General features: G+C 37.4%; 2 protein-coding genes across 9 annotated transcripts; both read right to left on the reverse strand.

The window, feature by feature from the left end:
• Window positions 1–3,497: 3,497 nt before the first annotated feature.
• Window positions 3,498–15,375, reverse strand: LOC137941736 (protein phosphatase 2C and cyclic nucleotide-binding/kinase domain-containing protein-like). Of its 7 annotated transcripts, none has more exons than XM_068787287.1 (16): window positions 15,294–15,375; window positions 11,558–15,199; window positions 10,741–10,872; window positions 10,404–10,634; window positions 10,197–10,322; window positions 10,011–10,073; window positions 8,548–8,633; window positions 8,198–8,429; window positions 7,797–8,116; window positions 7,578–7,665; window positions 7,049–7,115; window positions 6,182–6,459; window positions 6,013–6,078; window positions 4,779–4,900; window positions 4,406–4,562; window positions 3,498–4,283 (listed from the first exon to the last, which is right to left on the reverse strand). In XM_068787287.1, exons 2-16 carry the CDS (start codon window positions 12,578–12,580, stop codon window positions 4,041–4,043), a joined length of 3,234 nt encoding a protein of 1,077 aa, XP_068643388.1. In that variant the 5' UTR covers window positions 12,581–15,199; window positions 15,294–15,375; the 3' UTR covers window positions 3,498–4,040. The 7 variants fall into 7 exon arrangements, 6 of the variants coding, with proteins under 6 accessions (XP_068643388.1, XP_068643390.1, XP_068643389.1 ...); XM_068787289.1 differs by having other exon boundaries at window positions 11,558–14,811; window positions 14,896–15,367; XM_068787288.1 differs by having other exon boundaries at window positions 11,558–12,716; window positions 13,276–15,367.
• Window positions 15,376–15,459: 84 nt separating this feature from the next.
• Window positions 15,460–25,985, reverse strand: LOC137941738 (uncharacterized). 2 transcript variants are annotated; one of them, XM_068787293.1, is made up of 15 exons: window positions 25,854–25,985; window positions 25,153–25,216; window positions 24,584–24,731; window positions 22,456–22,602; window positions 22,214–22,338; window positions 19,607–19,644; window positions 19,378–19,457; window positions 19,138–19,205; window positions 18,683–18,998; window positions 18,178–18,290; window positions 18,038–18,103; window positions 17,835–17,925; window positions 16,890–16,957; window positions 15,933–15,970; window positions 15,460–15,831 (listed from the first exon to the last, which is right to left on the reverse strand). In XM_068787293.1, the coding sequence occupies exons 1-15, from the start codon at window positions 25,877–25,879 to the stop codon at window positions 15,642–15,644; spliced, it is 1,578 nt and encodes a 525-aa protein (XP_068643394.1). In that variant the 5' UTR covers window positions 25,880–25,985; the 3' UTR covers window positions 15,460–15,641. The 2 variants fall into 2 exon arrangements, with proteins under 2 accessions (XP_068643394.1, XP_068643395.1); XM_068787294.1 differs by lacking the exon at window positions 25,153–25,216 and having other exon boundaries at window positions 25,854–25,982.
• Window positions 25,986–26,609: the final 624 nt, after the last annotated feature.

Genomic DNA, 26,609 nt, shown 5'->3' on the forward strand with positions numbered 1-26,609 from the left:
TATTTTTTGGTGTTACAATTGGTGAGGGATCCCTAGCACTTCCTGCTACCACTCTTATGTTGAGGTAGTATGGGGAGAGAGCCCCCTCCTTATGTTTAGAAGAAGAAGGGCAAGGAGCACCCTTAGTACTTATCTAAGGATTCCTATGGAAGAGTAGATTACATCTTACAATCCTTTAGGTTGTGTTTGGAACATAGAAAGTGGAGAGAAAAGAAAAAGAAGAGAAAAGAAAGAGAAAGAGGAAAGATAACAAAATGAAATAGGTTTATTTTCTCTTGTTTGGATGCTCATGGAAAATGAAAGAGAAATATAGTTTATCTTGTTTAGATACACACAAAAATGGAAAAGGAAAGAATACTAGTAATATTTAAAAAAATTATGATTAAATTTTCTCTCAAGTTTCTATTTCTTTTCTTTTCTCCCCAAATTTCATCATTTTGTGAGAGAAAATTTATTAACTAAGAGAGAAAGTGACTTTGCCTCTTATTTTCTTCTCTCAATGATTCTCTGTCAAACAATATAAAATATCTTTTTCTCCCCTATTCTTTTCTTTTCTTTTCTTTTCTGTGGGTTTCAAACAGACCCTTAGTGGATTCTAAACTTTATTTAAAATAATTTTTTTGGTTTTCCTCCACTTTTCTGCTTTTTGTTTCTCTCTTTCTTTCTCTATTTTTTTCTCTTCTTATTCTTCTTTTCTTATTCACTTCCCCTTTATTTTATTTTTGAAGCAGAGTTTTGAAGTCAAATTTTTAAAGGTCTAATTTTTTTTTTTCCTGAACAAAAGCCTTCCTGACTCTTTGTTTGACCCAGTTGATTATAGATTATTATAGATGTGGATCATCATCATAAAGAAAAAAAAAATCGAATAAGCATGAATGACAACCAGACAACGACAGCATCATCGGAGACGGTGATGAAGACTCTGGGAGAAACTTTGGTGGAAGAGGAAAAACATAACGAAAGAAGGAAGAAAGGATCAGGTGCTGCTAAGAATGAGTGGTGATGGTAAGGAAGAGGAAGAGAAAGACGAGGAGGTGAGGCGAGAGGCTATCGAGCTTAGGCAAAGGTGACAACGGGGAGTAGGACAAGTAATGGGTTAGGCAAGCGATTAGACGAAATGAGAAGAGAAAAAAAGAATGGAGAACGAGAGGCGAGTGATCGAGAATAACATCCGCATTGATTAAGATCGAACGGCCAGGATAGCCATTTCATATTTTTTGCACGAAACTAGGTTTTGAACATGATCATGCAGTTTTCTCTCTCTCTCTCTCTCTCTCTCTCTCTCTCTCTCTCTCTCTCTCTCTCTCTCTCTCTCTCTCTCTCTCTCTCTCTATATATATATATATATATATATATATATATATATATATATATATATAATAGAGCCTATAATTATAATAGTTAGGAGAGAATTAAGGGGTCAGAAAAAAAAATACATGGATCGATCCAAGATAGATGTTGGGTGAGATTGGATTGGGTCGGACACGGATGTGACAAGCGAACCCATTCCACCTAGTCATTACTACATATAATACGTGTGGGTGACTGTTTAATGCGTTGTAAATCTTATCTGATGCACAGAATCGTGGCTTCTGTCCTGATTACGTTACCGTATTTCACATGGGCTCTTTTTATTGCAATACTGACTCCCGAGCCCACAAAATATATACATTGATTCTCTTCACCAGTTACAAAGCTTCATCCTCTTTGGCGATAGCTACGAGTCTGATGTTCACCACCACAAGACTCCTGCCCCACCCCCGCTGGCCAAATGCCCGCCGGGTTCATTGACGCACGTGCTCCGATATCGACTCATCTCCAACCGGCACAGATGGTTCCGTAGACAGTAAACAAGAGAGAAGATCAGAAGCATCTCCTTTATCACTCCATCTCTGCTGCCAACGGGTGCACTACTAGTACCGCCTGTAAAACGGAAAATTCGACCTGTCGTGTCGTACTCGACAGAATCATGCACATGTCTCACAACCTGAAGTTTTGAGAAGCATAGCATGCCTCCGGTCAAGTATTTGAGGAGAGAAGACACGCGAGAGAAGGCCGATCAACTGGGCTATCCAGTAGACGAAGGATCAGAAGATGGTGATTTGACCGCCGACGTCGGGCTTGAGATGCCTCCGGAGATGTGTAAGCCGGAATATTAGAATGTAATTTATTATTTTTTTATTTTTTTATTATATAATATTTGTAAATTTATTGTTTTACCCCTCGATTGTATAAAGTTGGGACAGTAAAACAGTAAATTCATAATCATTACATAATAATAAAATAATAAAATAATAAATATCCCCCGCCGTCAACTGCACGATTGAATCAGCTCCACCGATATATAACTACAAATCTTCGCGCCTTCTTAAGGCTGCAGCGTAGTGATTCGTAATGTACGATTCTTGGTCTGCATGAATTAATGGAGCCACGGCCATGATTTCTTAGGCACACGTTCAAAGAAAAATACGGAGCCTCTGCTGAAGGGACCCGGAGGATTCATTAACGTCACCACGGCAACATAACATACATATATATATATATGACATTCATGAACAGGTATGTAGAATTGGATTCTCATAGTATTGCCAAGAAAAGCCTACTTCTCTCCCTATTTATTAGGAACAATATTTTAGAGCACAGCTCATGTAGTGACAATTGACAGCTCAAGTTCGCATTTCTTCACGAATTTATTGTCGAGGAAGAACTCCTGGATCCCCGGCAGTGTTGTCCTTGCTTTAGGAGGAGATGGATCTCATTTGAAAGATAGAAATCATTCATGGCTCGTATAAAATCCCAAGTCATGTTAGTGTTTTTTACCTTCATTAAGAGATGATATCCCCTGTGAAAACTTGGAAGACCGGAAACTCCACCATTCGGACTGCTTCGTTTCTTTTTCGGTAATGAAAGGCTACAGGGTCTTCCACTGGATGAGAAACACCTGACAAAGCTTACAGAAACTGTGTTATTATAATCGGGTAAGGGAGGTACGTCACGTTGTTCATTTTCAAAGGTGTCTGCTTTCTATAGTGACAGATGTAGTGAAGACGACGAACACTGGACAGACGCTGGAAATAAATGTCTTTAATGAGAGTGAGGCCACACAAAGCCACTGGCTATGGATCTTTGATTTTCCCAGTTACCCATAAAAATGTCTTTCCCGCGATTATGGGTGGCATCCGAGCCGAGCTTCAACTCGATCTGAACCTTCAGCATTAAATAATACCCACCAACAGCGGAATCAGAGGCTGCACTTGTAGTTGTCTCGTGTTACAATGACGATTTTAAAGAGGAGAAGAGCCAGGCAATCGACCGTGGCCTTCACCTTGCAAAAGAAAAGAAACGTTCAAAGACGTGATATTAATTTTTAGTGTTTTTTTACGGGTGCGACTTGCTATAGTTATTGACCGACTGACCAGAATAATAGTATAAAAAATCATATCAATGGTTTTTCACAAGATAAAGTAATGTAGGTCGAAAGCCAATTTATATCAAAGAAAAAAGCTTCACGGAAATTTATATCATTGCAGATGCTTACTACATTTTCAGCCTGAATTAATCCACCAATGTCCCAAAGCATTACATCTAAATCCGTACTAAAAAAAGTGCCTGCAAAACTAGAAAACACACGGGCAGGCTCATATTATAAAAGAAACTAAAAAAAGTCAAAAGCTTGACAGCCTGAGCAATGCGCAACTGAAAATTGCTCCCTGGGAAAGCCAAGCCAATCTACATGCCTATTTACAAGAAAGAATAACAATACTCTAAATCCACATGCCGCAAGAATGGCTCTCAAAGGTTCCAATGCTTGATATCAATCAGCATAGGCTCTATTTCCTTTAACAGTATAAAGTCTGAGAAGTACTTCTAAAGAAAGCTCAGGAATGCCATCCACTTCAATCTGGGAATGACATCTGGACTGGTCTAATTTGTCCTCGCTCACAATGCGAGTCCAGTTCCTAAAGATCAGGTCCTGGCGCGTCTGGCAAACCGGGGGAAGCAGCAATCGAAAAATCGTACTACTCTCCCATCTCTTTTCTTTACCAATCTTCAAGCCACTCTGGAGTGTTCAGCAAAGGCACATCATGAGACGGAGACAACAAGACTGACGAGTCCTCGGCATCGTTCTGCAGATGGTGACTTAAACGAGATGTAATTTCTTCAGGAACAGGGAAGCTCCTCTCTTTAATTCTTTTCCAATCAACACATGAGAACCACTGGTGATTCTTGACAGAATCAGGACCCTCGCTCCCAAGCCTTGAGCCCTCATTGACTTCAAGGAGCTGATAAATATCATAGAAGATTGATTGTTTGAGCCAATAGAAAGAAAAAAAAAATCTAATCAATTCACTTTGTGCTCATTTAGGAGTATAGAGAACAAGAGCAGGTTAAATTCAAAGAAAACCTTTGTAATGAGATCCACCACTTCGGGACTGAATGTATGAGGAAGAGTCTGTTGTCCTCTTCCAATTTTTGCAAAAGTATCAAGCTCACTCTCTCTCCATGGCCCAAATGGCATTTCAACTTGCAGCATAAAATAGATTAATACACCCAATGCCCACCTGCCAAACACGATATATTAATAAGAGATTATCAGTTGGAGACATTATAACACTTCCCTCAATGAAAACCTTCACTTAGACTTGGTATCCAGATTTGCTCTACCTTTATATGCTAAATGATGTCTAGAACCATGTTTTCAGGTAGGATGCTTCCCATATTAAACAATAAAGATAATACACTACAGTACGTAGAAATTTCACAGTAAAGGATCTTACCAGTCAGCAGCAAAACCATGACCTTTCCCTTGTACTATTTCTGGAGCCAAAAAATCCGCCACCCCAGATATGGTGAAGGTTCTCTCGCTCACTAACCTTTTCCCAAATCTAAAGTCAACAATCTACAATTCAAGAACAGCGGCACAATACCGAGATTTACAAAAGAGGCAATTCGCAAAAGTTTACTTCATTCTTCAAAAAAAAAAAAAAAAAGTTTACTTTGTAAGTCTAATACATATCATGAATTGTGACTTTGTTGGTAATGATAGAAGGTACCGATTCAATAGAGACCTGACCATGAATCACGTATTCTGAAATAATAACAATACTTCATATTTTGTAGGTACCTTATGCATATTTTAGCAAAATAAATTTAACAAACATTTTGTAGGAATTAGTACAAGACCAAAACCTCCTTATTAAATGTAATATGGTAGCCGGTAATAAGACAAAACGCTAGCCAAACAAAATAAATTATAAGTCCCTGATTCAACAGTAGCATCAACATTTGTTCGTGAAAAAGGACCTTTTACGACACTTTTGGAAGATCTTATGAAGTTATACAGAAATTTTGTCATGGAGCTTTGAAGGAGCATAAATTCTGCCACAACTTTGTTACTAATCCTGTGGGCTCTCTGCCTACAATTTATGACCTGAACCACAAATTGTTGTCCCAAATGATTGGAATCTTGATGTCCAATTCGTTTGTGATGATGGGTCCCACCTTTCAACATGATCATGATTGCTGGTCAGATTTAACAATCTTTAGCCGTCCATTTTTTCATGCCTACAATTACTCATACTATTTATTCAAATATTTCACTGTTTTCCATTACATTCTCGGTCTCTACCTTAGCACATAGATGGAAAAAACGTTTTAGTAATAGGGGGGTACAAGAAAATTTCAAAACCAAGAATCTATGGTTTAACTTCAAGGTTCAAGGTTAACTCCAATAGTGCTTAATATACTCTCAAGATCTTATACAAATATAATAATATTTTACCCTATAAAAGCAGACCAGAAAGGGTCAATTCAATCCAACCAGCCCAATCCTTATATCTTAACATGAAATCAGTGTGATAGAATGTGACAGATTCAGTTCACTCCTAGTTCTATAGGCAGAGGGACCAAAACCCTATTTGAATACAAAATTAATGTGAGATCTTTTTTAAGACCAAGTAGTAACCATAAATTAAAAGGTAAAAAGATTAGAAAGACATTTTTGGATCCAACCTGTAGATAACCTGTTTGGTCAAGCATCAGGACATCAGGTGATACACCTCTGAAAAGAACACAGCTCTGGCTCCCAAAACAAGATGTTAGTAGCTCCTTTCTTATTATATGAATTTGAAAAAGTATAATCTCTTCAAAAATTAAAGAGAAAAATAGTTACTAATTCTACCTTATGCAGTTCTTCTAAAGCAACAACTACAGAAGCTGCACAGAATCTTGCAGAGGATTCATCCAGAGGTGTGCGAAGTATGGAGGCCAATGGGCAAGCCAGGCATGTATTTAGCAACATTCCTGCATACATTCGATCAGCTAAGGTGTGCATAACCTGTGGTACAGAACTTGATGGGCCCAAACTCATCATTAGTGATTTCTCCTTCAAGACCTGTCTCTCCTTTCCAAGCTGTTTGACTCTTCTCTTGGAAAATCTTTTCAATGTAAGTAAATTTTCTGGAAACCAATAGAATGCAAGAAGAATGGGATGAGCAAGCCGTGTATATGAAGTTAACAGTAAGTTCCATAGTTTTAGACAGAATTTAAAATATTGGACAATCTTTTTTTCTTGGGCAAATAACAAGGAACCCAATACAAGAGAAAGATATTAAGGTTACTCCCATCTGTCTACCACAAATGCATTATAGAGATTGGGGTAGTTTAAACATCCTATTCTATAGGCATTTTTCAGTCAATAAGACCATTTCTCACTGAAAAAGGGATTTTCTGAAAGCCATTTCTCAGTATGAAGATACAGAGTACTAAATCAAGTAGTATACCCAATATATAGAGCAAAGGATGAACGACAATGTCTCTAAAAAAGAAGACAGCAGAACAAATATTCTTTCTCACAGAATAGGTGATAATACAACATTTTTCCCTAAAATTAGCTTGATAGTAGAATGTTTACAGTGGGAAAGCACTTTAGGACAACCAATAACTGATGATTCAAGGCATATAGTAACATCATATGAAAGTGAAGGAGAAGAGAGGGAGAGAGGGAGAGGGAGAGAGAGAGAGAGAGAGAGAAAGGGTCATATTATACCTGAACCTTTCACAAGAACTAGTCCAGTTTCACAGCAATCAGTTGAATATACAACTGTTCTCCATTCCTGGACAAAATAGGCTGTCACATTTTCTTGCAAAATATTAATCTTCTCATCTTCTTCAGAAAAAAAAAAAAAAAAGGTTGTCACATGTTAAGAGACAGATTAACCCAATTGAGCTAAAATGGATTTCAAGTCCCAATTTCAAACCAACATGTGGACAGCCAGAGAGACCTAATAGAATATGAAGTTGATTTATCAGGTTCATAATGAGCTTTGACTCAAATAAATGACAAAAAGATGATGGCAGACCTTCATATAATTTACCAGAGGGGGCAAACACTGCTAGCATGCACAATATTCAAACCAAATACAAAGTTAAGCAGGAGCTTCTATGGTGTTTCAACTGTCACAATTGACCACATTTTGACTTAAAAAATAAAAAAGCATCCATTGCTTTCATTATAAAATAAAAATATTAATAAATTTCCAACAACAACAACAGCAACAGCAATAACACACTCTTACCAAATTAGATAACTTCAATTCGGAGGAAATTTGCATGTTAGTATCTGAACAACATCTATTAGAAGAACCCCAAGAATAATCCTTCACCCTGAGAACAGAAATTGAGATGTAGGTTTTCAGGGAACTTGGATTGGGAAAAGAAAATGACAATTGGATTCTCATGAAAGACAAAGGAGTAAGAATTATGAATGAGAAATAATATTTCACATGATGACATACTTGTGATCATCTTGAGAAAGTTTTCTTAAAGGGCCTACGGCAGATTCAAATTTCTCCATTGTAAGAACTAAACACACTACATGACCTACTGCTACTGCAGTCAATGAGCCAATATCTTCACCAATAAGTGTCCATTCACCAAAATAGCTTCCCTCTCCCTTCTCCACTGAATGTTGAGTATCACTTTGAGTATGATCTTCCACTTTACTATTATCATATAATAGACTGCATAAATTTGGCCTTCTTTCTAGAAGATCTGCATCATATGACAGTCTCACCTGACCCTTCTGAATAAGGTATAACCCTTTGATATGTTCATTCTGCCAAAAGAATATAAAAAACTAAATGAAAAAATCTAAATCAGTTACATAGAATTTGATTTGCATAAAATGGCATCATACTCGATCAAATAGAGTTTGGCCATCAGAAAAGGACAGCTCCTGAAGCAAATCAGCAATATGACTCAGCTGCAAGATTGTAAGTCGCGAAAGAAGTTCAACTGATCGAAGCAACTTAAAAGATGGTAAGTTGGAAAACTCTGACATCAGAATTCCACGGAAGTCTTCCCTTTTTAAAGCCCAAAGGGTTCCAGAGGTAACAGCACGCACAGAAGACTGGAGTGGTTTGTTATACCTATTAAAACCATGGAATAATGGACAAAATAGAGGGATTCACAGGTCAATTTCTAACATTCAACTGGAAGCAGCTAGACAATAGAAACAGAACCAAAAGCAAGAGTTACGAATCTCACATTAGTGCTAGCTCTCCAAAGGAAGATAACTTGTCAGCAGTATAGTGATGGAGGACCCTCATCTGTTTCTGCTCATTTTTCTCTTCCTACAGTTTCAGTCTCATAATGCATTCACAGATAGTAAAGATAGTGTAGCTTAGAAGATGATAGCAGTCAAAAAAGCACATCAATTAAGCCAAGTGAACTGTTCAGTAAAATTGGGTTTAAAGGCAGCTGTCTATATGATGGCACATAAGGGTGGAGACGGGCATATTGTTTATTGCTGTTTATCAAACAGTAGAACAAGTAATTGGATAAATAAACGAAATAATAAAAAATACTTAAAATCTAAAAATTCATAAAATTATAAAGGATACATAATAGTATAAAACAATGTCACTCTAAAATATAACAAAATCTTTAAAAAAATTAGTTGGGTAAAATTACATAAATACCTAATTCGGTAAAATTACCCAAAAAACCTAATTGGGTATTTTATTTTCTTTTTTCATTCCATTCAATAAGCAGTAAAGGAAAAACCAGATAAAATGGTAAAATTGGCACTCCTATTAGCAAACCCCAGTTTATCCATAAGTACAATTACTTTGTGAATAAAGAAAGAACCTCAAACAATAAAATGTTAAACTAGTTTCTGAACAGTAAGATATTTCCAAACTCATATCCTAATAGTAGAGTACCAACCGGATGCTTATAATCATCATGTTACAAAGGTTGTGGACACTTAACCAGAGGGGTAAAACCAATATTATAGAAAAAGGGGCCCGGTTACTAACCTGGTGAGGTGATCAGGACCAGTCAAACCAAGTTCAACTGGGTTTAACAACCAGTTGAACCAGTTGTTAAAAAACAAAAAAACAAAAAATGAGGGAAGAAATTATTCCCTCAGTCACAGAGGGAGGGAAGCATTTATGCCAGCAGGGTGGGACCACCAGCATAAAAAGTGGGGGAGGGAGGGGCAGAGGAAGGAGCTCTGGAGTCCCTCCCCCTTCTTTCTGTCGGCAGAGCCCTCTCCCTTCCTTTCGTCCAAAGGGGGAGGGATTGCCGCCCTCCCTCGCAGTGTGCAAGAATGCTGCACGCCATGGAGGACTACGGCCCCTGCCTTGCCCTCCCTCTCAGAGTGCAAGAACGCTGCACACCGGGGGTATGACTACAGCCCCTCCTGCACCCTCCTCGTCAGCCAGCAGTGTTTGGAGGACAGTGGTCCCTCCCCACACTCTTCCCCTTGGCTGCACACAAACAGGGTATCTATCTACATAGTTGAAGAGTGGAGGGCAAGACCAGTCCAACTAGGAAAGGAGTGGTTAAAACAAGTTACAGAGTTTTTTTTCAAAAACAACTAAGCAGAAAACAGGGAAAGAATATACAAGAAAACAGAAAAAAAAGAAAATTACAGTTTTCTTAATCCATCTCTTTATTACATGAACTTCAGAATCATTGCCCAATAAAAATGAATAAAAGAGTACCTGTGTGGCTAAGACCTCAAACTCCCCACTTCCTACAACATAGAAGCAATCACCTTCCCCACCCTGTGATTATAGAACCATTTTATATTTTCAGAAAAATTAATAATTATTTTGAGGAAGCTGCAAAGTCAATCTCAGTCCTAATTATACATAAAATGCAACGAAGAAATAAACAAGGACAACTACCTGGTGCACAACTATATCCCCAGAATTGACATCAACCCTTTGCATGCAATCCAATAAAACATGGCACTGGGAATCAGTAAGTTTCCTGAAGAGGAAATGATCTTTCAACGCACGCTCTATATGTGCCTGAATTGAACTAAATTAGATTATGTTTTCCAATTTTTCCAAGAAACCATAAAAGAACAAACTTGTAGGAGAAAAATCTACCTCCTCTTCCCAGGTCTTCCTATGAAATGCAGATGGAGGGGCCCAAACATGAACATTATCAAGGGAGGATTCAATGGCTCTCAGACGAGCCCGGGACAAATCATGCCTTCCCCGATGATTGTTCCTGGAAGAATTCCAACCAATCGCAGAAGGAGACTCAGATCCTGTTGATTCCAAAACTTGGTTCATGGGCTTTATGTCAGCATTAGAGGCTGTTTGAGGAAGATCTCTCTGGCACACAATTGAAAGAACAGGTCATTTGATGTCAGCTTACAAGCTTTAGTAACAAAATTAGACAAACAACACTGATCAAATAAAGAGCAGACTAGGTTCATACAGAGGTTAGCCCATTGATGTGCACAACTATGATTGTGATATCATCTGTACGGGTTTCATACTGTAACCAAACTCTGTACGATTCTGCAACAATTGCAGCGCATGCATCTCGTGGATCATTATACTGTGCAACCTGAAATTTGAAGTTAAAAACAGGGTAGTAATAAGTAGTTTTCGTTGAATAAATTTGATATAACTTCATGCAGAACATAGAAGTTTGAGACTTTGATCCTTCTGTAGAAGTGTTATAAAATAAATACCCAGCCAAAGGAATCATGTCTCTCAAATTTTCCATCACTAAGAGATCCATGGGCAATATAGAGACTTAAATCCTCAATGTATAGGAACTAGCATAAAACTCATACCTGTGAAACATATACAATGTATTATCCTTCACATGCATGAATTTGATACATATATTTGCACCTCCTTTCTGTCATTTATTTTAAATAAGAAAGCATTTCTTTCTCCCTCACCACTTTTCAGCTACTATAGCTGGTTTTCAGAATCATAAGCATGTGTTTCACACATATATTCATGCCTCCATTCAGCACATTTATTTCAAATCTGAAGGCATTTCTTTTCTCCTTCACCGCTTTGCTGCCACTGTTTGTTGGGTCTCAGAGGATAGAAACAGATAATATTCCAGAAGAAAGCCTCACATTATCTGTAGTTACATCAGCTGATGACAATTATTGTGTCCATAGCAAGAGAAGAAGAGAACCTTCTTTTGCATGTTTTGAAAACATCACATTTCAGAGTGATTGCATCAGAATCATCTGACAGGCAAAAGCAAATGCATGAAAAATTCATCTTACCATGTCAACAACAGTTTGGCTGGAAAGAAACTCAAACACCCCATCACTAGCAAGCACAAAGAAGGGATGGTTTGGTGTGAGCTCAAACACAACAATCTCAGGAGTTGCAACAACTCCAATTGTCTCTGCAATAGAATCGCCAATGCTCCTTGTGAATGCAGTGCCAGGGTACATCCCATCTGGCACCCACAATCTTGGAGGATCACCATCATCTGCTTCTTCAGAAGTCCAACATTGCACATCCGGATTCTTCAGCCCCTCAATCTGATCTAAAGTAAGAACCCTAGCTCCGGATTGCTTCACTCTCTCAAGCTCATCTGCATGGAATGGAGTCTGGTCTATTGAAAGGTCCACGGCCACAATGTCCTTTCCTCTCCTTTCTGCAATGACAGCCCTAGAATCACCTGTATTTGCAACATAAATGGTCCTACCACGAACTAATATTGTGATCGCTGTGGTCCCACTCATTGAGTCATCCAAATTGTCTGCACGTAGCTGCATATTTGTTGTCAAGAATGCTGCATGGGAAGCTTCAACTGCGTCAACATGAAATTGACTATTTCTTAGCAAATTTTCACATAGCTTCTGTTTCACAAACTGCGAGCATTGTGCTCCATACTCCCCATGCCCATCAAAAACTCCAAAGAAGTGGTCGTTTGGATTTGTCCCAAATGGAGTGTGTATGCAGTAACTGTCTTGATTTGCCTTATCAAGAGCATCAGGGTAATAGCCTCTTTGGGAGAGATAAGAGTACTTCAGTTCATAGTTTGCAGATGGAATCCGAACTGTTCGGGAGCCTTCAGGAGGAAGAAATTGAGCAGAAACCCTTGAAAGCCGACTTATAGCTAAATCAGAGTTATTAGTGAAACTTAATTGATTTATCTCATCAGCATCTTGTTCATATGAAGAATCAGAAATTGCTGCATCCCCAACTGTTCCAGTATGCATATGGTCCTTGTCCCTAGTATCTCTAGGGGAAAAAGGCATATGACCTATGCAACCTTTCGAATAAAAACAGCCCATTACTTAAAAGCACCATGAAAAGAACCAGGGCAGTAGAATTTTAAGAAGATTCATCAGATTCAGACCAACAGTCTCCAGTTCACTGTAGATAAGAGCTTTACAAACTTCAACCACTCTAACCTGGTTTCAGAAAGTCCTAGATTCACAACAAAATCAGTCAATCACAACCATTAGTGTCGACCAGTAAATTTGCAGTATGTGGTCTTTTTCATCTTTTTCTACATATCATAGAACTGAGGCAAGCATCTAGACTTCCATGAAAAACTATTAATAGCGATTCTGGATACTATAAATAAGTTGAAATTTAATAGCTAAAAAAAAAGGCAGAATAAAATCCATGAAAAACCAGATAAAGAGTTCTAAAAATTCGTATATATTACTCTCAACAGAATAGAAACACGTTAGTACCTATCCGCAACACCAATATCCGACCCAAAAACCGTAAGTCAAGAATTTCAATCAGATTCAAGATCCATAGTTTCTGGCGGTAGCAAGAAGAGCGGGTCACTATCCGAACAGAACTAATTGATTCGAGAGAGAACGAAACGAATTTCAGAAAACTTGAAATAGAAAATTATCATCAGCAACACAGCGCCGCTGATGCGTGTCCACTTGTAGCCTTGCAAACCCACTTAATCAAAGGAGTGCGACTTAAATTCCCGTAAATTCAAGAAAATCCAGGATTTGATAGTTACCGTCAACAGTTCCTTTTGACTCTATCGTTCTTGATCTAAGCGACCTCCGGAACGGAAAGGAGAAAAATCAAAGAGAAAGGAAATGTCAGCAAGTAGACTTGTCGTAGAAAAGAGAACAACTGAAGAAACTTGTTAACTGGGAACTTCCCACGACTCGAGAAGCAGTGAGAGCGGGACCGGTTGGAATTCGGTAAGAGAAGAAAACATCACTAGATAAAAGAAACTGTCAAGACAAATTTCTTTTTCTTCATTGCTGGCCGGTCCTTTTGAGTGGGCCTAAAGTATGCATAGGTAATGAACCGGTTCACCTCAAGCGATCACCTTTCGGTCAGTCGCGCGAATGACACAATCTATCTGGTTACCCGTCGATGGATCATCGACGGTCCAAATTTCAAGATGCCCACAAAAATCACAATGCCCGAGTCTGACGTGGAGCCGAGGGATTAGGATACGAGATGAGTCGGTTCATTAAAACAGCCGACAAACCGGAACCGGAACCGGAAGTAAGAATGTTTTCAAAGATGACCAGACCGCCGTTTTTGTTGGAGCATGGAACATGTCACGTTCTGACATCATTCTCGCTCTTGGCCGCGCCTTCTTCTTTCGGCAAGATTTCTATCGGCTACAATTATTCCAGACTTTCTTCTCAATTGCAAATGCAACCTTCCTTCCCGAACTCCACTCTTGAGAAAACGACATCTGTTGAGTAGAATCGCCCACGCGACTGATAAAGGCTCGAAGTTCATCCGTGCTCCATTCCAGTAATATCCTTCGGAACTTCAAAAATGCCGTCCAACACTGCGGCTGTCTGAGGTTGCTGCGCAAACATCTTAAACTTTCCCTATAAAAGATCCAAAAGGAGTAATGAATCATTGTACGCTCCTGCATTCGAGTCCCGAAAGCTGGTCTCACACACGTGAAATGACCGAACAGTAGGACGGTATAGGGCCCTGCGTTTACGGCAATTGTCCACATTCCATGCATTACGGCGATTCTTCTTCGAATCGATCTGCACACTCCTGGGGTTACCTTGATAATTGGGACGGGCTACCGTCAACTTCGTTAACTTTCAAGGTTTTTGGCCATTGGCTGGGTGCTTTCATCTTGCTGGAATTGACACTGGAGCAATCTCTCTGCAGAAAGTCAGCAGAAGTGGTTATTAGTTGAAATACTGAACTTCACCCATGTCGGCGGCATCTGGATTCCAGAGACTTCCTTGCCGAGTTCGCACAGCCTTTCCTACGAGCACCTCAAGGGCATTGGTGACCATTTATCCGTCTTCTACTTCGGACAGGACTTCTCGTAAGCCTTCCTAGCCTCATCCTCAACATCTTTACAGGTAGTTCTGATAGAAACCTTCCAGGAGAGGTATGGCCATGTCCCAAGATCCAAACAAATACCTGCTGAGGATTGAGTCAAAGGATAATCACGCCGAGATGCCACAAGTGCGTCACATCTACCATCAGAACTAGCCAACCAATATACGAGGCCTTTTCTGTTTGTCCGGATGCGCCGTCTTTCTCTTTCTCTCGTATGCTGTTGCTGGACTAGAGTGGGTTACGGCACAAAGAGGAAGAAGTTTAAAGAATTTAATTCAAAGCAATGGAGTTGAGGACTTACAGGCTGCGTGCAGATCATAGACATACAATTTGGTACTGGAGTCTGGAGGAGTTCTCGCACGCTTGGTGGAGGCGCTTCAGACATCGCAACCTTAATCAAAGCTTGACTGGACTCACCAACATTTGAGTACATGGACCACTGACTAGTTGTCGTCCAGTCATGTCTAGATGCTTCTCACTGATTGCTTCTTCACATCACATGTGGGCAACAATGTCCACGCTTCGATCCTCTAACGCCTTTCATCTGTCTCGTTCATGAACAGATAAATTTGAATTTCTGCCATGGTCCATATTTCGCGAGTCCACTGAAACGGTTAGTTTTATACTTTTTTTTTTTCCATCTCTTCTGGGATTAAACTCTAAGAAACCATGTTTCATCAGTGGAACTTACAGCAGTACCTTGATTCTTAGTGGAATACCTTGGGTCGGCTCACATTTTTTGGCCCAAATGTGACATATCATGTCTCTTCCTGTCTACTACAGATTGGATTCCCTCACTTACAACCTCATTGGTTCGCTTAATTTGTAAACTTTCACAAAACGTCCACATAGAAGACTGTCGCAATATCCAAATAACTAGTTCGGTCAAATTTGAGCTAATCAGAGAGCAACAAGTTGAGATGCTGTACAAATTTAACTTACACAAGACCAAGAGCACTCGACCTCTTATGCTTTGGCATTTTTCAATTTATAGGCTTAAACTCTGGTTGCCGCTTCCGGCGTTCTTACTGGCAGAGAGAAGGAAAGTCATCCAATAGTCATGCTTTCTGGGAAGGGAATTGAAGCACAACAGTGATAGTACCCGCTCTCTTCAAACACAAATCTTTGGGAGAGATGTGCCTCAGGGATAATATACTCACCCCATTCCTGTGAACCATATTCTTTGAAGATTCCCCTTGCATCAAATGAGTCGAATCTGTAATTATTCTTCATCTTTCTGTACATTTCTTGCAATATCCAACCATTGTACATTAAATCAATTCAGGCAGCCAAATAAAAAAGCAAGACATATGTCAAAAGTGAGAAGCAGAAGATTACCCTTTCCTGTGTCTTGCGTTCATCAGAGTGGCATGCAGCTACAGATCAATGACAAGAACAATCAATCCAGGCATACTAACAGCTAAAGTTTTCACAGAAGCTACAGAGCACTGTATTCGTAGGCGGAGCAGTAACATTAGGAACATTAAAGCAAAAAGATACAAATTACGGTTAAGATTTCAATTTGACATTTTCCATCTCCATAGAAGCTCCAGCAAGAAGCACACCAAGCAACTTAAACAACCAGTTTTCGAGGAAGCATGATGATCCCACTGTTTAGGCTGTGTTTGGAACATAGAAAGTGGAGAGAAAAGAAAAAAGGAAGAGAAAGAAAGAGAAAAGAGAAAAAAAAAAAAAAAGTGATTTTTTTCTCTTGTTTGGATGCCCATGGAAAATGACAAAATGGAAGAGAAATATAGTTTCTCATGTTTGGATATACATAGAAAATGAAAACGAAAAGAAACTTAATAACATTTTAAAATTTTGACAATTAAAATTTTCTCTCAAGTTTCTATTTCTTTTCTTTTTTCCCCAAATTCCACCATTTTGTGGGAGAAAATTTATTAACTAAGAGACTGATTTACTCTCTTATTTTCTTTTCTCTCAATAATTTTATGCTGTCAAACATTAGAAAGAGAAGATAAAGTTATTTTCTATTGTTTGACAGCAGAAAATCATTGAAAGAGAAGAAAATAAGAGAATAAACTTAATCGTCAAAATTTTAAAATATTATTAAGTTTCTTTTCTTTTTCATTTTCCATGTCTATCCAAAAAAAAGAAACTACATTTCTCTTCCATTTTCTCTCTCATTTTCCATGGGCATCCAAACAAGAGAAAAAAAACTTCTCTTCTATTATCTTCCTTTTCTTTTCTCTCCACTTTGTGTTCCAAACACAGCCTTAGTCTCTCACATATATATATCACTAAGTTGAACTATAACAATTCATAAAATTTTACCTTTAACTTCTGATGAGCATCCTTCTCCAGAACTAGACCCGCTTCCAAATATTCATCTATAATAACTTCTAAGAAAGTCTCTAAGTTAAGTAGATCAGTTATCCAACACATGCTGCTAATGTGATACAGTACATCAAAATGTGGAAAATCTAACTAAGAAAACACTAAGGAAGAAAAATTTTTAATTAAAAATATGAATTTCCTATTTTAGGACAAGTTCCAAGAATAGAAAGTTCTAAATTAGAGAACTTCTCTATATTGCACCTTCCAATTTCAAGTTTGTTGAAATTAGAAGTTTTATTGGACAAACAACTTGTCAATTTAATGGAAAGAATTACTCACATAGCAACTTGTAATTTTGGTTTAAAAGCTCAGAGAGCCATTTCAATTATTAGTTTCCTGTTTTTAGTTTGGGTCTTTATTTCTAAGTTAAGGGAGTATAAAATTAGTAACTAAATAAATTAGAATTTATTTTCTGTTATGAATTTCTTTCCAAGCAAGTAAATATAGATTTAGTAAGTCCTAATTAGACTCTATTTCTTTTTTTTTTAAAATGAATTAGACTCTATTTCTTAGAATGAATAACATAAGAGTTTCCTATTTTATTGATTTATATGCCTATAGAAGTCCATATGTAACATGGAAATTAGATTTTTTCTATTGAATAAAATTTTGGATTTTTTCTCACTTAGATAAAATTATACTCTTGTGTTTTTTTTTTTTTTACTATTTTTCTTAATAGCTGCAAAAAACCTACTTCCTGTTTTTCAAGTTATACCCATTAAACTTGAATTCAGATTATAGCTTTCTTAGTTGTTGTTAAAATCTTAAGTTACTCTTGCTCTCTAGAAAGCATGCAACTTGTTACATGAATCTACACCACCGTGTTGTGTCGTAATGATTACAAAAGAATATACCTATGATCACATAATAGAGTTTGGATACGGCATGCATGTAATAAACGATCTTCACCACCAATTTCCTCAACTGGGGCATACACAACACGGGCCTTAGCTGGTGAACCTTTCATGCACTCCTGCAGCAATAAATATCATGATTGCTATCAGCTCCAAAAACATTAGATAAAACCAAAAGACAACTGATTAGCACCAGAAAGTAACAACTTATTTTGGAAAGAAGAGACTTACTAGTCCTTTAAGCCGTATAAAAAGTGGTCGTCCATCCAAAGCATCATTCACTTTCGTGGAGATTCTCTACATGGAAAATGTAAAATATAGATGTTTATTGTCATACGATAGTGCCATATACTTATGGTAGAAGACATTACCTGAAGAACTTCTGTAGCTGCTGCAACACGTTCCTTGTTCCACAACTTCAGCATGAGGACAGTGAGATGAAATGTTTTTGGCTTAATAAATATGGATTTGTCAATGCCCTTGTCTGTTTATCAAGAAAACAATTACAAAAGCACCACATACAGATGTATCAGGACAAATTTCTTATATTTTTTGTCTCGGCTCTGAATTAGATGATAATTCATCTGAAAAGGTTGCGGTAGCTGGGATCAACTAACCCAACCCAATTTCTCAGTTGGGCAGTTTGAATTCAGACAAATTTGGAGGTTTGGCCCAAGAATTTCAAGGGACCAGAGTTAAACAAATTCTCCTTTAAGCAAGCTTTCTATATATTTGGTCCGTTCAAGCCTTCAGGTTTCCACTTAGTGATTTAGCCAAAAAAAAAAAAAAGGGCTTCAGGTTTCCATTTGTTCAGCAACACCAAAAGGGATAGAGCTCATAAACAAATTTCATTTTGCACACACACTCTCATCATACCTGACAAGATGGATCTGGCTGATTTGGACGCATCATTCTTTCCGATATTTATCTTCACTTTGACTTGGTCAGTATCATCTTGAACATTAAGCTTAACTGCAACATTCGCTTGTCTTACTAAACGGGTGTCACGATCTTCATCAGCATCATTTGAAGTATTTACACTTGAATTAAAATCAAGATTCTTTTCCAGGTAAGAATCAGGAACTCCCAGGATGGCATTCTGGAAATCAACAAGCTTGCCAACCAGTTCTGGGTGGATAGCTAAGGGAAGAGAAATGAAGTGCGAGTAATCAAGACTAGGGCTCTTCACTGCCTGCAGTAGCAAAAGAAAAGTATTTAAGAAAATAACAATGACTTTGCAGAAGGAAATGTACATCTGCAACATTAATGTTCCTGTAATTTCAACATGGAAAACAACAAAAAGAATTTCTTTGAAATAGCAAATAGCCAACCTCAGCAAGTACAACTTGAATTTTTTCTTCGGCTTTAATAACAGCTTCAGCAGAAGCACCTTCAACCACTGAACAAGAAGAGTTGTGAGAACCAAATATTGTAAAAATATCTTTTTCTAACCATGACTTCCACATAGTTGTCATTCAAAGACCTCTACAAATAGCTCAGCTCCTCAGGTGAAAATTGTGTGGCTTAAATTAATCCAGCAATAGAGAATAAGAACTCCAAAATCTGTTTACCAATAAAAGTCTGTTCCTTGGATGATGGGAAAATAATTTTTACTCTGGTCTCTCTCTCTATTTGCATTTGTGTGCCCCCCCTGATGCAGTAAATGTGGAAGTATGAGCTCTATAAAAAAATAACATTCCTTGCGCTACATATGAGCATTCTGACCACCCACAATATAACCCAAGATAAAATATTTGCAACTAATAATTGCTCTGAGCAAGTTACAGATGAACGATATACCCTTTTCCTCTTATGAAACGAATCAAAGAAGCATCTACCTGCCAAAAAAAATCCACACTGTCATGCGATGTGAAGAGCAATTGTAATGAAGAAAACCATTCAGTATCATGCTATGACTTTCAAGAAATGATTGAAAAATGCCAAAGCTGCACTTCAAGCAACAAATCAAATAACCATTATTAGATAAAAAGATGAAGTCACTGCACCAGACGTCACCATATACTGACAACTTTCCAACTAAGGTACCATGAAGCAACAGTTAGAAGCACTGATGCCTAAGTAGTAGTGTATTTTGTCTGTGTAGTCGTGTATATCACAATGCAGAGTATGGACCTAAACCTACCTAATTCATAACTGCAACAGAGTTTCCAAGTATTTTCAAAGACAACCTCATGACTACTGATACAAAGAGATTAGATCACAATTGAGAAAATCATCCAGAAAGTCATTAATTGGGATTGTCTCCACAAGGATTTCAAGGATCTCTCTAAGGGTATAATCCACGGTAATTGAAGATTGATTACTTCCCTCTCTGTTCCTCATCATCCAGTGGTTGTTTCTCACCCCCAACTCCTTCAAATAGAATGAAACTTGTTAGAAGTTGGGTCCAAGGTCCATCCAAAAATAACTAGCCAAATTAGGAACTCACTTTTCCAACTAATACACCTAAGATCTTTCTACTCCTTTTTCCTTGTAGGACAATTCTTTCAAACACTCCCCTCACATGAGCTCTCTTTTCTAGCTCCTATTGCATGTGGACAATTTGGATGGAAGCCAACACCTGAGCATCGGCTCTGATACCCTTTTAGAAGTTGGGTCCAAGACTTATCCCAAAATAACTAGCCAAAGTTAGGAACTCTCTTTCCCAACTAATAAACCCAAACTCTTTCAACTCATTTTTCCATATCGAACAATTCTTTCTAATAAAACTCAATTTGGATGGGTACCGTCATTGAAATCTATGGTCCGCTGGTTTTGGCACGATATTCCACATTCATGATGGAACCATTTTCACCTCCTTTTCAGGGCTCCATGCAATATTCAATTCCACAACTACTGAGCTTCAAGTTTGGTTACATGATATTAGAATTTTTTCACTCGACTTTCAGTGGGCTGCTTCAAGTTCAAAGCGGCTCAAAATCTGTGATCAGCTGGAGTAAGAGTAATCTTGATACCTGCCAGAGGTGTTGTCACACCTTTCATGAGATCCAAGACTCATCTTGTGACGGTATTAATGTACCCCATTAAGCTAATATTTTTGCTAGTTACCTTAAGTGAAGACCTTGTTCCCCAAGGCCATCCCAAATGTTTGAGAACCTCATGCAGGTTTTTACCACCGTTATCATCTTTCCTCCACCTCTCACTTCCAGATTTCTTTTTTGGCCGCCTGAGATATTAAACCAGGATAACTAGGCATCCAGTAGATTCGTCAAACCAAAAGTAGCAGTGCAAAAACCTGAAGTGGCTATGACAAGATAAAGAACTGACTGCTATTGCTGTTAATCAGCTCTTGTGAATTATTTAGTAGGACCACAAGAAGATTTTAATACATAAACAATATGAATCAGATGATAAAACTGAAATCTATTCAGAGGAGGTAGACTCAAGGCCGTAAAATGCAATTCTCAGCGTAAAGAATCTAAAGATCCCCAACACTAGACGACTCTTGAAGGATAATTTCCTCCAAAATTCTCCCACAATACAACCGGTAAGCCATCATAGAATACGATATCACCATGACAGCTTGAATGGACCAAATTCCTTCATGAATCTGATTCTGTCCATTTATATACTCAAAATTGAACCTATATAATTGAACTTTCTCTAAATGCTTGCCCCTACCATGATCAAGGAACCATTTAAATCAGATGATAAAATGAAACAATTCTATCACTTCATCCAAAGAAATAACTAAAATAAGAGTAAAATATGTGCACTAGTCATTCTTAGCTGTCAACTAAAAGGCAGAAGGCAAAAGAACTAAACACTCAGAGAAAGACACACCTAGTGTGGTTAGAATTTGCAAGAGACGGTTAGGTTTCACTTGCGTGGGAAGGAAGTTCAATAACAAAAACTGTTTTAGAATTTACCAAATGTCTCTGCTGTCATCGTGGCTTGCCAGAACCCATTTTTCTTTCCCCTCTTTCAGGCTACAATGTTGCTACACTGTGAGACTCCTATCTAAGGACATTTGACCATCAGATTACCCAGTTGCAGAGAAGAAGTGTCAACTCAACTACACACTTGTTTAGCATGTAGCTTTTTTTTTTTTTTTGAGAGAAATACTTGTTTAGGATATAGTTAAGTAATTGTAAATTACTAAGAAGTTTGTGAAATTAGTGATAAACTTATCTAGAAAGGGAGAATGAGCAGTTCTATATTGTAAATGCTTCAGATAGTTTAGCATTATTCTTTATCTTTTTTTTGCAGAAATACATTGCCTGTTATCCAATGAAAGACACATAACTATCAAATTACAATCAAGTCCACTAAGGCACAAAAAGAATTGGAATTATGCTGTCAAAAAGAAGCTCAGACAGCAAATAAAAGTACTGTCACCATAAACAAAATCCAGCTTTCACAATGCAAGAGCCAGTACCAACATACATCAATACATTTTGAATGCTTCTCAGCTACATGGATGAAAGAATCATCACTTTCCAAGTCTCTGTCCCGCAGATTTTCATCTTTACCTTGCTTGTCACAAATTCTCTCACTGAAATTTGGATCAGCTGCACAGATTTGTTGTTTTTCCACAGTTAAATTCAGAGAAATTTCAACAATATTTTCTTCCAAATCTCCAGTCTGCTAATTAAATTCTGAGGAAGTAACAAATACTTCAGATGTACCAGCCTTCTCAGACAATGTTTCAGCAACCTTTCCAGAACTTTGTGCGTCTAAATGATGAGAAACGACAGGATCCACTTTTTCCAGTTGTAGCGTGACATCTTCATTAGAAATATCAGACTGGGTCTTCTCATTTGATACCAAGTTCCCTGCAGTATACAGAATTGATTGCTAGCTTGAAAATTGAGAAGTATCCAAGAAAAACAATAAAAATAAAAATTTCTGAATTGCACCAGAGATAGAAATAACAAAAAACATAAAAAATAAAAAAATAAAGAGAAGAGGTTCTGTGATATATACTTCACAGCTAGTAAAAAGGTAAGTAGAAAACAACTGTACATCATAATTATCATCAAAGCCTTGACTCAACTCTGCAGCAATGATGCACAGGGATGAAAAACTAAAAGTTACACAAAATAAAATTTATAACATTTACTTGATGTTCAGCCTCAATCACAAAGATCTAATTAAAGAAAAGTTTGATAAAAAAAAAATAATTCATATTTCAACTGCTTTATGTCAAAAGGAAAAATAATGTGCCAAAAAAAGTGATAGAAAGAAATTTGAGCTTTCACTTGACATATTGTAATTCGTTTATTATTATTTCAAACATAGATATGGCCTGCTGAGCAATCAACTTACAACATGAGAGCAGGCAAGATAATAAACCAAGCAAAATATCTGAATAGACTCCTTTTTTCAACTGATCCACCATTGACGGATGCCTAAAGAACAAAGAATTTCATTAAAATACGTTAAAGTTGGGCTCAGCACTCCCAAAATATCTAGTTAAAATTAGGAGGCCTCTACCCAACTTTTATACACAGAATCTTTCCAGGCCAAAACCAACATGGTTCTGTTCCCTCACAATAATTTTTCTCACTCTTAAAGAACTAAACCAAGAAGTGGAGTACGTGACAATAGTAGGATAGTGGGACTTTCACCAACGCCCTTCACATTCAAACCTAATCAGAAACTAGTTGAAGATATGGAGAACATATACACATGGTCAACAAAGAAAATGAACAAGCCACAAGGACCATAAACATGGGCTTGGGCAGCTCTATAGCCACGTCAAAGTAGGGCTACTACTTTCAAAATAACTCGCCAAGTTAGGCTGCCTCTTCCAACTTAATAAATTCAGGATCTTCGCATGACTAAGCTTATATGGGACAAATCTTCCACAACAAACTTTTTCTTAATCTCAAAATTACAAGACTAAGACATGGAGTACATGTATGACTACAGAATAGCCACCTTCACTAACCAAGATTATTTATGAGCCAACTTTCAAACAATCTAACAGAGGAGACAGAAAAATGTATAAATTTATATATCAAACCCCAAGAAGATGATAATTTTCACAGCTACTTTTTTATTTAAAAACTAACAATAATTATTTAATGTTAAAAATGAACCCAAACTATCTCTTTCTTTTCAATAACTTAGCCCATTGGAAGTGTCATGCTTGCCAATTTCTTTTCTGTCTTTTTAATGTTCAGTTCCTTTTCAATGACAAGGAAAGGAGCATGTCTGCAAACTGAAAGATTTCTTTCATACATAAGGTAGTCAGTCCAACTACTAAGGTTGTTTTCCTCTTCTTTCAACCTCTTAATCAACAAACATAAATTCCCTAAAGAGTTTCATATCTTGAATTCTACACTCCCATTAAGATGATCTACACCAAGTCAAGACTCTTGGTCAGTAACTGTAACTCTCTATGAGTGGATCCCAAAAATACCACCAAGTGGACGTTTTCGTAGCCATCTGGCCGTGAGCTTAAAATGCATCAAAGGTGACTCAAATGGTTAAGAGAAAACAAAGACTTAACAGATTGGCTAGGATTTTAAAAAAAACAAAATGAGAATTCAGATGATATGGAGGTAAAACTCAAATTAGTTAGTCCAGGTTCATAGATGCATGCACATATAGAAACTCTGCAGAGATTGAACCAGCAATATTACAAGAAATAAAAGACAGGAAAAGAGAAACAAGTATCAAGTCCATCATTATAAAGATAAAACAGCCAAAAGCATGGTTGACCGCACAATTGGCACAAATAAATACTCAAGCACAGAAATGTGCCACTTGGAAGAAAATAGTACTCTCTTTAGAAGATATAGATTGAACCTTCATGAGATATAGATTGAGTAGAGATAGGCCTCCACATAGGTGTCACTAGTCTCCGCTTCTTGTCAAGATCCTTACGATAATTTGCCTTGTTCTTTTCCCCTCCCATTGTCCTTATACAACTCAAAGTATGAGAAGATACATACCCCTGTCAATCAGAATAAGGTAAAGCAGTACGTGTCATAGAAACTTAAGCCTATAGTGACCGCATTATCAACTTTAGCACTAGAGAAGAGAAAAAGTGTTCAATAGAGGTCTGTTTGTATGCCAGGTGCAATTGATTTTTATAATAAAAAAGGTGCAAGTGACTTTACATTCACCAAAAACAGAATACGTGAATGTCAGGAGCAATTGTCTGTCTTTGTATTTCCTCCCTCGGGAGTTTTCTTCATAATGAATCCTCTTTTCAATGTCACAAAAAATAAATTAGAAAATAACAGAATACCAGAAGTTCATAAAGAACTTCGTCCAAGAGAATGGCCAAAAAATTGAGAGTAGCAAACTACAAGAAAGATATTTGAACTAAACATCTCCTATTTATATACTAGATGGACAATAAATGACTGCACCTGAAATTGGTCTATAGGTGGCGAAATGAATGTAACATTTGCAAATTTTCTAAAGTAATCGACTCTGCAGTGCAAACAAAAAAACAGTAAATCAAAATTTTAGTTTTGTTTACACTAAAACCATGGAAAGAAGAAAAACATGGCCTTGTTGACTATATTAGCATACCTCATTTCAGTAATAATGTAAAATGAGACAAAAAGTTCAAAGGACGATCAGCACAAACAAGACATCATCCCAAAAAGTACAACAAAAAATACCTTTTTGCATGAGATATAAACACATAATTAGCAATCATGAAACAGGCGACACTAAAATATTAAAGCGAGTATATCTCGACAGTTATTAGAATATCGAAACGAATATAGTTCGACACTTATGCAATATTAAAACGAATAACGTAAGTGTAAGCGACATACATACACAATTATGAAACTGTTCAAATGAGGTCATCATTTACTGTATGTCGAGTTTCAGTAAGGAAAGTGATGCAACTTCGCATATTTTGCATCCTGTCTCAAAATCCCTCAAGACACGATAAAAGATTTCGTGTATAGTGCCTACTCTGTTAAAAAGGATTCCTTGGAGTTCCAAATACGAAGTCCAAATTACCCAGCAGAAATTGAGAATTGAAAGCTACACCGATAAAATTAAAATGTTCCTTCGTGAAAAGAAGAAGAGTCTATATTTGTCAGATGCATACCTGGACAAAATTCTACAAGCAATCATCTGCGACGATGAAACCAAAAAGATTACTAGCACTCTTGAGCATTTGCGAACTGTCCTTCACTTATAATGCGCAAACATGTCAGTTTCGGGTTTCGGATACGTAGAAGGCGTAGCGAATTGGGACAAAGGCGTCAACGGGGTTTTCCGACTCGAAGGAGAAACCCGGAAAATCCAAATCGGATCGATCGAGTCGCATCAGGACTCGTCAGGTTCGGTGACCGGATTCGGGTGAACAGAAGAGTAGAGTCCCTTCTTCCTACGAGTCAACCCTGTCTAAAATTCAATCGATCGACTCAACAAATCACAAAAATCATAATAAAAATATAAACTTATAAAATATTAATTATGTACACAAAAACTTAAGAATAATATCATATATAATAAACATTAAAAAAATATTTTAAAAATTCTTAAAAAATAATAAACATTATTTTATCTTAATAAAATAACATTATATAATAAATATTAAAATAATAAAAAATTACTTTATCTCTTAGTTAATAATTTTTTTCTCAATAAAATTTAAAATCTAAAATTCCACCTTTCGCCTTATCTTCCCTCTTCCCTCTTCCGGCTCGTCTACGACCGTGCTATTCCCTTCCGGTTCGACCCGTCTGGCGCGGTTTCTGTTTCCCAGCAAACTCTCCTTCCATCCGCGCCACCACCCTTCTCCGACGTCTTTGTCTTCTATTTTCGTATTATTGGCATTGTGCAGCATCTCTCGGTGCAT

This window comes from Aristolochia californica, unplaced genomic scaffold (genome assembly GCF_029961685.1).
Source record: "Aristolochia californica isolate CCGP_79_NKW_82.1479 unplaced genomic scaffold, dmAriCali1.0.hap1 SCAF_9, whole genome shotgun sequence".
Classification (NCBI taxonomy): Eukaryota; Viridiplantae; Streptophyta; class Magnoliopsida; order Piperales; family Aristolochiaceae; genus Aristolochia; species Aristolochia californica.